Source organism: Neoarius graeffei, chromosome 19, assembly GCF_027579695.1.
Source record: "Neoarius graeffei isolate fNeoGra1 chromosome 19, fNeoGra1.pri, whole genome shotgun sequence".
In the NCBI taxonomy this organism is placed as follows: Eukaryota; Metazoa; Chordata; class Actinopteri; order Siluriformes; family Ariidae; genus Neoarius; species Neoarius graeffei.
Window position 1 is genome coordinate 15,501,302 of NC_083587.1, and position 14,266 is coordinate 15,515,567.

The window sequence follows — 14,266 nt, forward strand, 5'->3', positions numbered from 1 at the left end:
CCCATGATCTTTCCACCATGCTTACCTGCGATGAGAATGTCCGGGTTCTCCGAAAAATTGCTGATCGTGCTAAAAAAATTTCAATCTCCGATAACGAGCTGTGTCATCAGACGACAAGATTTTTTTCTTTTTCCTCTATATGTGTTTTATATCATTTTTGTCAGTGAGACCAAAGACAATTGTCATGTAGGACATGACAATAAAGTATATTCTATTCTAAGATCAAATGGTGAGGCGGGTCTTCCGGTTGATTAATTAACCAATAATAACTGTTGGAACTGAAACTCACCTTTGTAGAATTGTTTTTTTTTTTATTGGTAAATCTGAAAAGGTGTCAATAATTATGGACTGTTGATAATTGTAGCCGCTGCTCGAGATCTTATTTTTGCTTGAGTGTTTAACTGTGAAAAGAATGCATCAAGTGCATTGATAAAAAATGTTTCTAGACATTGTGGGATCTTTTTTGCAACCAGGGCATGTTTTTTGCAGGTGAGAATGTTATGTTAATGTTGTGCTATGTTAGTATGTCATATGGCAACCCATGAAACCTATATATGGCCACATTAAAAGCTGTTAGCTGGAAGAAATGTCAGTGTTGTAAGGTGCAGTTTTTAAAGTAACCGCTAGGTGTCACTGAGATGCACAAAATAGTCCAAAAAATCTGTATACTCTTCAAAATTATTTATATTACGATATGTGGAAAAGCTTCTGGGGGTGAATAGGATTGGCAGCAGAGAGAGAGAGAGAAGTGGATGACCCGGTCAGATGATGTGGATTTGTGCCTGTGCGCAAGGAAGCAGGAATGTTTGTTATTCCAAGATTATTCCAGGATAAACTGCACTCACATTTCTAACTTCCTTGTTTTGTTCTGCATGAGGAGGGAAAACTTTTTCTTTCTGCTTGTAGCTTCAATCTGATGTTCTTGTGCAAGACTAATCACGTTTAACCTCCTTATTCTGTGCAAGTTCTCCCACATACCACTCCTCATCTCATTATCTGTAGCCGCTTTATCCTGGGTCGCAGGCAAGCTGGAGCCTATCCCAGCTGACTACGGGCGAAAGGCAGGGTACACCCTGGACAAGTCGCCAGGTCATCACAGGGCTGACACATAGACACAGACAACCATTGATTGATTGATTGTGTCTTTATTCGCAAGATAAAAAATACATTTCAAGCGTTACAAATAACAGTTAAAAATTAATAGGACAAAAAACGTCTGCGCTAGGCAAAAAATATACAAGTGGCTATTTACATATATCATACTCCCAAGTTATATCTAAAAATAAGCCTATTAAAATAGCAGTTCTTAAAATGTTCTGTGTTGGTGATAGGTCTTACAATATGTTTACTGCGGAGGCGCTGTGTTGAATATATAGAGTAAGGTGTAAGAAATCCATGAAGAGGATGCGTATTTACACTTATCTTATCAAAGAGGCGCTGATCATGATGTTGCAGTAATTCATGTATGTTATAAGGTATCGATGTGTAGCGCCTCTTGAAACACCTTCTCAAAAATTGCTGTACTACATTAAGATCCGATGGACTAGCTCCGTAGACAGGCAGGCCATAGATAATCTTAGGCATAACAATGGCCTTAAAAAGATGGTCCACTTCCTCTTGAGTGTAACCCTCTTTACGGAGACTTCTAATCACATACAGGCATTTATTAGCCTCACTTAACTTAGACCCAATGTGTACACTAAAATTAGAATTTTCCTGAAAAGTTACACCCAAAAGCTTTATACTCTGATGCCGCTTTATGTTGCTAATGGCTGGATAGACACTATAGAGATCTTGCATGTGACGTCACAGCCGATCCAGATTGTGACAGACGCCATCGTGTCGGTCAAACGCCATATTCCGCCTTCTACTTCTAGTTCTACTTCTGCTTTTACTTCTGGAAAACCCTACTATATACAATTCTACTACAACGGCTGCGGCTACAAGCTCTCCCTACCTGTGCACGGTTTTTATGTTTTTTGTGTGTATTTTTGCGTGTTGTTCGTCTGTACCGGACTTCAATATCCACTACAACCGTATGGAGTTACTGGACATTGGTTTCCAGCAGAAAATGACGGTTTGTAGCGATTTCCATCGCATGCACAACATTCCGGACGAGAAAAAAAAAAACATTCCGGACGAGACCAGATGGCGAGACCAGCGGGGTCTCCGTGAATTGTTATTGGAAGCAAAGCGAAGGAGGCGGCGCCGGGAGCTGAAGCAAAAGCGAGGCTACAGGCAGAGCCGGCCTGTTGACTAAGCTCAGAAAACAGCTACTCAAACCTCCACTGCCAAGCCTCTACCTCTCCAACGCCACATCCATGTAAACAACACGGACGATTTGGAATTACCTTATTCTATAATCGGCTGGTCAGTGCTATACTCAATACTTAAGGTGATTTACCCATCCAGTGAGGATCATTTTCTTGTTTACAAGATGCCACATCTGAGTCGCTGACAAATCCTGAATTTCTGTAAAGATAACTGTCCAGAGATTTATAAGCACGCAGTGCTTCACCACTGAACAGCGAGGGAAAGTTAATGAGGTAATTATAGACGTCCGGGTATTCCGCTGGCAGTTCAAAATCCGGTCGTGAAAACTCCGTCCGGAAAGCCATAAGGGTCACAAATCTGTAGATCGTTTATTTTAGACATATATCTAGTTATCTGTTCATTAGAAAAATGAGCCGTGTAGTCCGTCGGTTGAAATTGATCCATTCTGTACACGAGTGCAGCAGTATTCAGCGGTGTTTTTGACCGACACGATGGCGGTTGTGTACTTTCCGGTCACGTGACTGCATGATCTCTATTGTTGCCTTTTTTCCTTAAAACCAGCTCTTTGCATTTGGTTGTATTACAGCTCATTCCATTATTTACGGTCCAATTAAAAAACTGTTCCAAAGCTAAATTCGATTTATCTGATTGGTCTCTTGGGACCTCTACTACAATTGTGGTATCGTCCGCATACTTAATTAAAGTGATTGCCGGGTGCTCTATATCTAAATCATTTAAAAATAAATTAAATAAATAAGGCCCACTCACGGCGGCACGGTGGTGTAGTGGTTAGCGCTGTCGCCTCACAGCAAGAAGGTCCTGGGTTCGAGCCCCGGGGCCGGCGAGGGCCTTTCTGTGCGGAGTTTGCATGTTCTCCCCGTGTCCGTGTGGGTTTCCTCCGGGTGCTCCGGTTTCCCCCACAGTCCAAAGACATGCAGGTTAGGTTAACTGGTGACTCTAAATTGACCGTAGGTGTGAATGTGAGTGTGAATGGTTGTCTGTGTCTATGTGTCAGCCCTGTGATGACCTGGCGACTTGTCCAGGGTGTACCCCGCCTTTCGCCCATAGTCAGCTGGGATAGGCTCCAGCTTGCCTGTGACCCTGTAGAAGGATAAAGCGGCTAGAGATAATGAGATGAGATGAGAAGGCCCACTCACACTTCCTTGTGTTGTGCCTTTATTTACCGATTTCCACTCGCATATTATATTATTATAGGTAACCCGTTGTTTCCTATTAGCTAAAAAGCTAATATACCAATTAATCATGTGAGGATTAAGCGGACAAAGCTTAAGTTTTTCAACCAATAGGTCATGTCTCACATTATCGAATACCTTAGAAAAGTCCATAGTAAATAGCTTAACCACTGCATTTTCCCTCTTATCTAGGGCTTTTAAGCTTACATGTTGCAACTTCAATAATGCATTTACACAACTGCCACCTTCACGGTAGGCAAACTGAGAATCACTTAAAAATTCCTCCACATGTTTCTTGTTAAAAGCCTCGTAAACAGTTCTTTCAAAAGACCTAGCAATTGCAGGTGTAACATTTATACCTCTAAAGTCCGCCTTTACCTCTGGGATATCGACCTTGGGAATAGGGCTAATATCCGCCTCTTTCCATATCTTGGGCCATGAGTGCAGACTAAGGGATGAGTTCCAGAGCGCTTCAACTACAGGTGTAAATATTGCCGCATGATCCCGCCACATCCAATAGGGGATGCCATCAGGGCCAGTGGCTGTGCGCTTTATCTTAGACAGAGCCTGGAAAACCTGCCTTGTTGAAAGCTGTGGGATCGAGGCATCACCCGTTTCAGCTGGAATCGGGGTGATGTAGTTCTGATCTGAACAGAGCTCTCCAAAGTAGTCATTCAGTCCCCTTACAAACTCTTGATCTAGACTTGAGCTGTGGTTGTTTTCCTTTCTACTGCTAAGACAATCAACCTTTCTCCACCAAGCCCATGATCCAAGGGGGCCTGAGACCAGAGCGCGGCGATTTTCTGCAATTAATTGTGCAGCCTTCCTAGACCATTTTTCCAAGTCCCTTCCTCCATTTCTTTGCGATCTTGCCTTTTTCTTTAAAATAAATTTTAGTAACGGGCTCATCCAGGGGGGATCTCTCGAGGACATACACACAGTTTTGGCGGGGAAGCATTCATCCATTAAGTTTGTGATGGTAGAATGGACGGATTCCACTGCTGTTTTGAAATCATCATTGTTTGTTAGAGAATACCAATCAAGCTCTAAGAGCTTACGATGGAATGCGATTTTTCGATGCTCCCGATAATCGCGCATTGTTCGTTTTATCCTCAAGGGTTTAAGCTTAACGCCCGCTGGAAGTATGAAACCCTTGTGATCTGTTTTCATTTGCGCAACAAAGGGATAACACTTGGAGAAAAGAGATTCATTGTTCGTTAGACAGTTGTCCAGGATCGCATCGCCTCTCGTAGGGAAATCAACCAGAACTTTGAGACCAGACAAAGTTGATAATTTATCTAGGTCCAACCAATTTATATCACCACCACATACAACTAGTCCATCAGGATGTAACTTGAGAAAGTCATCTACAGTGTCAATGATGTTGTCTATAAGATCGTCCTGGGAGTATTTGGGCTTTGGCAGATTATAAACTCCGCACAATAGCATTTGATGACCAGACGGCAATTCTATTTCTAAACTTACAGACTCATAGAGCTCAGATCGCGTCACTCTCTTAACCTTGATGTTGTTCCTTGTGTAGACAGCAATACCGCCTTTCTCTCTTTTGTCAGTGCCAAACCAGTTTCAATCTCTTCGGTGAATGGTGTAGTTCGATATAGCGACGAGGGAGTCCGGGGCAGCTTTTTTCAAGTGTGATTCAGACACGACACAGATGTCAATATAGTTCGCTAACAAATCCGCCTCTAGTGCAACATTAGCACGGATCCCCTTCTTTGACTTTACCAGACTACAGATATTCAGGAACATACATTTAGGGACAGCAAACTTACTGGCGGCTAGGCACATCATTCTCCTTGGAGGTGTAATAGGAGTTCGACTGGGAACAATAAGGTTGTTGATATTCCTGACTCAGCCCTGTGATGACCTGGCGACTTGTCCAGGGTGTACCCCGCCTTTCGCCCATAGTCAGCTGGGATAGGCTCCAGCTTGCCTGCGACCCTGTAGAAGGATAAAGCGGCTAGAGATAATGAGATGAGATGAGATATTCCTAACTCCACGGTTGTTCGTCTCGGAGCGATTATAGGTGATTAAACTAGGAATATTCCTAGCAGTGCTTTTGCCGCTTCCTCGTTTTCCCCGATATTGCAAAAGCCCTAAGGTTTTCAAATCGCAAAGGATGCGAGGGTCAGTGTCCAACTTCGAATGATGATGAAGATGAAGTAATGAGCCCCTAGAGTAGTGTAGCCAGTAAGTCAAGTTACAAGATGGCTGCCGTGTAAAAGGCGAAGTTTCAGATGTTCTCCGTTCAGTATGTTCAGGTCCTGGATTCGGCTCAATGTAGCAGCAGATAGTGATATCCAGAACGATGCTATTTTCTGGTACGGCCAGAGAAGTCACTCCACGCCTTGTCCATTTCACAATAGGTCGCTTTACTTGACTCTGTCAAGTTCTCGTAGCGAGACAGACTTGATATTTAAGGCACAGAAAGACTTCAGAGCTAGTACAAATCTGGCCACTTGAGCTCCCTAACGTTATCATAATGTTTTTGGTATTTTGGGAACTCAAATTTATGGTATATAGGCTAAAATAGATAAAAATTGGGAGAGCTAAAAAACTTGTAGCAGCCATGTCGGCGCCTGCGCAGTGTCAGAAACGTCCTAGTTCCATTCACACTCACATTCACTTTAGAGTCACCAGTTAACCTAACCTGCATGTCTTTGGACTGTGGGGGAAACCGGAGCACCCGGAGGAAACCCACGCGGACACGGGGAGAACATGCAAACTCCGCACAGAAAGGCCCTTGTCGGCCACGGGGCTCGAACCCGGACCTTCTTGCTGTGAGGCAACAGCGCTAACCACTACACCACATACCACTCCTGTACTATATATATATATATATATATATATATATGTGGAGACATCATAACAGAAAGTCAAAACTAAAGCCAAAATGTCTCCGAGGCCCTCTAGTGGCTGGCTGCAGTACATTTTTTTTAAACCCTGCCCATTCCCATACTAGTGAACGGGAAAGGAGCTTAACATACATTTTTAGTTACAGCTCCACAAATTCTTTTCAGGAACAGTGGTCGGTCATTTTTACATGTTCAGTTGATCTTAATATCTCTGCGTGGTTGATGAGGTCATTGACAGTTTAGGGTCGGGTTAGAAATGATACTCAGGCCTCATGAACATGCATGTGCTTTCCAACATGGACCTGAAGCTCTTAAAGTGTAGCGGTACTGGTCATACTTACAACATTAATCGTGCTTTATGTATTACTTATAGACAAAAGACACGCACATTCAGTCAAAAAAAAAAAAACACCGTAAAAGTACTTTTGTGGACAATTTTATTCCGTGAATTACCCGTGGGGGCAGAACCACGGGGAGCAGCCATTGCCGGCCGGAAATAGCATACAGTGCTTGATTCTGGGTTATCGGGTGCGAGTAAACAAGCAGTGTTCTGTGGGTCAAGATTTCCAGTTCCCAGCCAAATAACTTCATAACACATTGAATAAATATAGATCTAATACTTGTAATAGATCTTTATTTTATGGCACATATCTATTATTTCATGGCATTATTATACAAGATGGCAGCGCGTGTGGACGCAGCGGCCTCTCTCTGTCCCGATAATGTGGTGTTTACATGTTTGTCTTCGTTGGTGTGCTCGAGTGATTGTATGTTTTTGTCGTGTTTGTCCGTCCCTAGGCACACATACAGCCATGGGACTCTTTTTGACATTGGCAACACTTTTTTCTGTAAGTTAAACCCGGCACACGCTAAGGAGCTACATGACCTCGGCCTACTCCGGCGGCCCGCTTTGACATCGACCCCCACTACTGCTGCATACCCACAGAGGAAGCGCCGTAGGTGATGCGAGAGGAAGCAGAAGCGGGGAAAGCGCGGGGGTATCCGGGCCAGGCTAATGGCTAATCCACACAAGCCGGCTATACCGTCCATCGTACTCGCCAATGTATGCTCCTTGGATAACAAACTGGACTATATACAACTTTTGAGAGCAACCCAGCAGGCTGTGAGAGAGGGCTGTGTTTTTGTGTTCATGGAAACATGGTTCAATGACAGCATACTGGACTCCGCCATCCAGCTCGACCGGCTAACATGTTACCGTGCAGACAGAGCCCTCATTGAAGGAGGTAAGACCCACAGCGGCGGGATCTGTGTTTACATCAGGGATGCTTGGTGTCAGGACGCTGTGGTAGTTTGCAGACACTCTTCACCCCTTGTGGAGTTTATGATCATCAAGTGCCGGCCCTTCTATCTACTGAGGGAGTTTTCTGCCATCCTGCTTGTTGCAGTTTACATTCCTCCCAGCTGCAACAACAACGATAGGGACAAGGCACTGCGTGAACTGTACTGCACCATCAGTGACCAACAGACAGCCCATCCAGAGGGACTTCTCATAGTAGCTGGAGATTTCAACCACGCAAATCTCAAAGCAGTGTTTCCTCAGTTACATCAGCACATTGACTTTGCAACTCGGGGAAACAACACACTGGACCTGGTTTACACAACACTGAGAAGAGCATACAAGGCCTCATCCCTCCCTCATCTCGGTGCTTCAGACCACATCACTGTTATGCTAATGCCAGCATATAGGCCGAAGGTCAAAGTCACTAGACTGGTCCAGAAGCAGGTACGGGTGTGGCCAGAGGGTGCTTCCTCAGCACTTCAGGACTGCTTTAACATCACAGACTGGGACATGTTTAAGCAGGCAGCCACTTACAACCACCAGCTCAACATCCAGGAGTATTCAGACACTGTTACAGCCAACATTAGTAAATGCATTGATGATGTCATGGACATTAAGACCATCACAGTATGGGCCAACCAGAAACCATGGCTGACGGGGGAAGTCTATCAGTTACTGAAAGCCTGGAACGCTGCTTTCAGAGCAGGTGATGAGGCTGGTCTGAGATCAGCAAGAGCCAACTAGCAAAGAGGCAGTACAGCAGCAGGATAGCCCATCATTTCACTGACAGCAGAGACACAAGGAGCCTGTGGCAGGGGATACAGACCATCACGGACTATAAACCTCAACCACAGACCTCTGACAAGGACATCACTCTGCTGAACAGTCTAAACAACTTCTTTGGACGGTTTGAAGCCGACAACAGCATGCCTGCACAGAAGACACCACCCCTTCCGGATGACCAGGTGCTGTCCCTGTCTCCAGCCAGTGTGAGGAGATCCCTCTCCAGGATCAACACCCGCAAAGCTGTAGGACCTGACAACATTCCAGGTCGTGTGCTAAAGGACTGTGCAGAGGAGCTCACAGATGTCCTCACAGACATCTTCAACACCTCCCTGAGCCAAGCTGTTGTCCCTACCTGCTTCAAGAGCACCACCATCATCCCTGTTCCAAAGAAGGCCTCTCCATCCTGCTTCAACGACTACCGCCCTGTGGCACTGACCCCCATCATTATGAAGTGCTTCGAGCGGTTAGTCATGCAGGACATCAAATCCATCCTCCCTCCCTCCATGGACCCATACCAATTTGCATATTGGGCCAATCGGTCCACTGATGATGCAATCTCCACCGCTCTCCACTCAGCTCTCACTCACCTGGACACTAAGGACTCTTACATGCGGATGCTGTTCTTGGACTTTAGTTCAGCATTTAACACAATCATCCCGCAGCAGCTGATACAGAAACTGGACTGTCTAGGACTTAACACCTCCCTCTGCAACTGGTTGCTGGACTTCCTGACCAGAAGACCACAGGCAGTCCGGGTCAGCAGCAACACATCCAGCACCATCATACTGAACACGGGGCCCCCCAAGGATGTGTGCTCAGCCCCCTTCTCTTCACCCTGCTGACCCACGACTGCACACCAACACACAACAGCAATCCTCTTCATCAAGTTTGCGGATGACACGACTGTGGTGGGACTCATTAACAACAATGATGAGTCATACTACAGGGACGAGGTGAGCCAACTGGCCGCGTGGTGCAGAGACAACAATCTCTCTCTTAATGTGGAGAAGACGAAGGAGATGGTTGTTGACTTCTGGAGAGCCTCCACCCAGCATCCTCCACTGACCATCAACGGTGCCGCTGTGGAGAGAGTGAGCAGCACCAAGTTCCTGGGTGTGTACCTAGGGCTTGAAATTCGCAGTGGTCCGGTGGCCCAAGGCGACTTAATTTGTCATTTGGCGGGTAATTCCTGTCACTAGGCAGCCCGGCTGGCTAGTTGAAAATAAAAAATATATATGAAGCGAAGATTCAGACTAGGGCTGTGTGATATATCGAATATACTCGATATATCTCCGAAAATTCTGTGTGAGATACATAAATTTTTTATATTGTAACTATCGAGTATTTTATGGTCATCCGCTGACTTGCGTTTGTTTCGTGTTTGTTGCATTTGTTTAAAACATTTTCCGGTGGTTTTCTCCCTGTCCCTCAGGCAGTAACGTGAGAGGCTGCCTAAGGGAAAAAAAAAAAAACAATAATGTCACGCACTCACCGACCAATCCCGGGTGACATCTCGGTGCTGAAAGGAACTTGTGGAAAGATTTTCTAGTTTTGGTTTACAGCACTGAGTCAGTTTGTGCAATCGCTGGTGTTGCATAGGCTACCGTGTAAGCTCTGTCAATTTCAGCGACAAATTAAAAATGGAAGCGGACGAATTGGTTCCTAAAAGAACTAGTAAGGGGTCAGTCATCTGGCATTTTTTTGGATTATATTATGGTGCACTGTGGTGTTCTCATTTATGTATTTAACAACAGTATCAAAATACTTGGGTCTTGAAATAAATGCGCATTAGTCATGAACAATGGTAACTACTCTCTTTTGTGTTATTTTTGACAGAATTAAAATTCATACATGAACAAATTTTGGCTAGTTGATTTTCTGTTTGGCTAGTTACTTTGGAAGGTAACTAGTCCGGCTGGCTGGTGAAAAAATATATGAATTTCGAGCCCTGGTACCTCACCAAGGATCTCTCCTGGAGCAGCAACACCGCATCGCTGGCCAGGAAAGCTCAGCAGTGCCTCTGCTTCCTCCGCAGACTGAAAAGAGCTAGATCACCAGTCCCTATCATGCACACCTTCTACCGCGGAACCATCGAGAGCATCCTGACCAGCTGCATCACTGTGTGGTACGGCGGCTGTACTACATCCTGCCAGAAGACCCTGCAGCGCATAGTGAGAGCAGCTGAGAAGATCATCGGTGTCCCCCTACCCTCCCTTCAGGATATTTACAACACATGCCTGGCCCACAGAGCACTCAGCATTGCGGGCGACTCCACCCATCCCAACCACCACTTCTTCAGCCTCCTGCCTTCTGGGAGGAGAATGAGAAGACTCCGGGCGAGAACCAGCAGACTGAGAGACAGCTTCAATCACCAAGCCATCAGGATGCTGAACTCCCTCCCAGGCCAGTACCCCCTTCCCTTAATACACAAACCAAATGTCACCAGCCACTTTAACGAACTGTAACGAAATTCAATTGCACTATGTAAAAACTGTTTACAATACTGTTTACAAGTAAATTTTTTAAAGTTAATTGCACTATATAAAAACTGTTTACAACACTGTTTACACTTTATACATCTTTTATCTTTGATAGACTTCACTGCTATGCTGTTTATACTGTCATATCTGCCATATTTATACTTACACTCTAAATTCTGCTCATACTGCCATATTTATTTATTTATTTATTTATATTTATACTGATAATTCTGTTTATATCATGCTATATTGCCCTACTATACTGTCAGACTGCTGTTCCCATTTACATTGTTCATTCTGTTTATATTGTCATTCGTCACACTTAAATTTATACCGTTAATTCTGTTCACACTGCCACATTTGCCATATTTATACTTTCTGGATTGCCACTGTCTTTTCTTAGAATAGCTTTAGCTTGTGTGTGTAAATATACCCCCCCCCCTTTTTTTTAAAGTTTATATCTTTTACCTATATTTTATATTTCATGTTTATTACTGTTTGCACCGCGGATAAGAGGGAAACTAAATTTCAATTATCTGTATGTCCTGCACATATGGCATTATTGATAATAAAGTTGATTTGAACTTGAACTTATGTGCAAGTAGATTTGGTTGTACTTTGGGGTCGAAAGCTTCACCGGCGAAGCTCAACAGGTTTAGAATGAGTAGGTCATGTATTGAGATAAATATCTTCGCGGGTTTATCATTATACAAGCATGATAAACATATTGACACAAACTTTATACTTTACACTTTCCTATGTGCCCACTGCCAAACAATATTACAGTTTTTAAATTACCTAAATTAGATGAAACATAAAACTTGTCACCTTACTCGGTCACACCGGAGTTGGAGGGCTGAGTGCCCACTTATACATTCATAAAAGACTATTCACATGCCCTGTGTCCGAAATTGCTCGCTACTCACTATATAGGGCACTATATAGTGTAGACGCCATTTTGTAGTGCTGTCCGAAACGATAGTGAGGATTATTACACCCTATATAGTGCACTCAAAGAACCCACCATGAAAAGTAGTGTACAACCGATGGTCACTAACCAAGCAATATATCCCATCATGCATTGTGGTCACGCTGAAAGAAATCAAATTAAAAGTCTGAAATTTGATTTAATAAAAGGCAGCGGCAAAGAAGAAAGTATTCAGCCTTGATTTAAAAAAACTGAAAGATGTCGCAGACACAAAGTACTTTGTATTTATTAATGTGGGAAATATGCTCAGTATAATATGAATTTATCACAAAAATACATGCAGGTATTTATTATTTTGAAAACCCACCAGCCAATTGATCTGGCATGTTTTAATTGTGCGACAGTAATAACGTAAATACCAGCGTGATGGACTAGTGTCCAAAAGGGTTCTTTCATTTTACCAATGAGTTCACTATATAGTCCTCTATATAGTAATTCCCTATATAGTGAGTAGGGAGTAGTGAACAAGTGAGCAATTTCGGACACAGGGATGGTAACGGCATGATAATCACTTTCACTCTTTCGGTTTCGATTGGTTTCTCTTTTGCGGTGGGAACGCCCACTATAAACAGGATAAAATCTGTCTGACATAGTTTGGGCTATTTGGAGGTAAAACTTGTTGCGAGATGGCAAGTGGATTTTATGCACTTTAAATGATTCAGGACAGCAATTCAATTCATGATTCATTTTATGATTCACAACAGCGATTCGGTTCAATCTTGAGAACTGTGACACTGATGATGAACAATGCCTTTTTTGTTTTGAGTTTTATTTATTTTATTTTATTTTTTACTTCAACTCAATCCAGCCAAAGATCAGCTTGAGTAAGTGTAATATTTCCTCTATTTCTTATGAGGAGATCAGTTGATAATGTGTTATCTTAGATTGGTGTTTGCAACACGGGGTCAGTGACCAGTCCACTGCAGCCCAGACAATCGGACAAACTAATAACTGTCCGTCACTACCAGTGCTGGAACAGCCTATGAAAGAGGCAACATGTCACTGACCATGCCTGACTGGCGGAGCAGTGACTTAAAATTCGCGCATACTTGACAAGAGCTTATGATGAACGTTACATGACGGAACCACTGGCTGGTATCATACGTGATCTTTTGAAATAGCTAGTAATTAAAATTCACTACAGGTACCCTTTAATGAGATTATAGCCTAGTAAGTTTAATTTAACAGCTTTAAAACTTTGTAGATTTACACCATTGGCAACTTTGATAGTTCAGTAGCAAAGTTGTGTCTTGTTCTGCTATAAAGTGTTCTAACAGACCTTCAGTGGTGTCATCTTGGCTGGTTTTCCAGTCTGTTGTTCATTCTGATGTCTAAGCTAGCACGCTGTGCTAATATTATAATAACTAGCATGAATGAAGTGAAAGCACAGAACAAGGCAGCTAACACTAGCTACATTTAATAATAATAATCTACTATTAACTGTATGACCTTAGCGTATTCACTCAGTGTAATGTTTTACTGTTAGCAAGTCTCTCCTTTTTAAATGAACTCCACAAACACTTCAGTTAATGTCTCTCAATGTGCAGTTCCTTGGCATGGACCTTCTTACGAATGATATTTAGCATTTGGAAATAAAGCGCATGCGCATTACATCATACGGCTGATGAGTTCTGTTTCCTGTCACGTGCAGGAACCTGCCAGTCATCATGGCGTGGGTGGAGGCACAGAAACCAGGTGTGAACGGTGTGAACATCATCACGTCAGACTTCGTGGACCTGGTGGACTTCGCCAACACTGTCATCAGACTCAATGACCTCCTGCTCCTCCCACCGAACAGGGCAGTTACATGACTGCTACGACACCCCAAGGACATCACAACCAAAGTAACCAGACCATCATGGAGTTTAGAAATCGCATGACCACCATCATCACTGAACTGACGTCATCTCCAAAATTATTGGCACCTTTCTTTAAAATGAGTGAATGTCAATAACTTTCACTGAAGAATTTCTTCCTAAGTTGAGCATTTTATTTATTTTAATGGTTTCAGAATCATCAGTGTGCTAAATTAATGTTGATACCGAAAGAAAAAAAAATGTGTTCAGTTGCAGCCCCAAAGACAGAGTCCTTGGTTTAGCAAAGGCCCACAATGAGAGACAGGCTGTATGTTGACTAGAAGCCCCTTGCTGGCCACAACATGTATTGAAAAATGTTAGGCCAAAACCCCTGGTTGCAAATAGCCTCAAGTCTCACAGAAGCCTTTGGCTGGGCAAAACCCTCCTTCTAGACAAAGCCCCATTTTGTGCAGAAGCCCCTGGCTGTGCAAAACCCCATGTTAGGCAGAAGCTCCTAGTTGGTCAAAGCCCCATGTTGGGCAGAAGCCCCTAGCTGGTCAAAGCCCCATGTTG

At 43.6% G+C, this 14,266-nt stretch overlaps 1 protein-coding gene across 1 annotated transcript in view; it reads left to right on the plus strand.

Annotated features, from left to right (window-relative positions):
- The window catches only part of plcxd2 (phosphatidylinositol-specific phospholipase C, X domain containing 2), a 37,041-nt gene extending 23,333 nt beyond the window's left edge, over positions 1-13,708 (plus strand). The window contains exon 4 of the mRNA XM_060900820.1: positions 13,549-13,708. Coding sequence (XP_060756803.1) covers positions 13,549-13,708 — 160 coding nt within the window. The remainder of the gene's footprint in view (positions 1-13,548) is intronic.
- Positions 13,709-14,266: the final 558 nt, after the last annotated feature.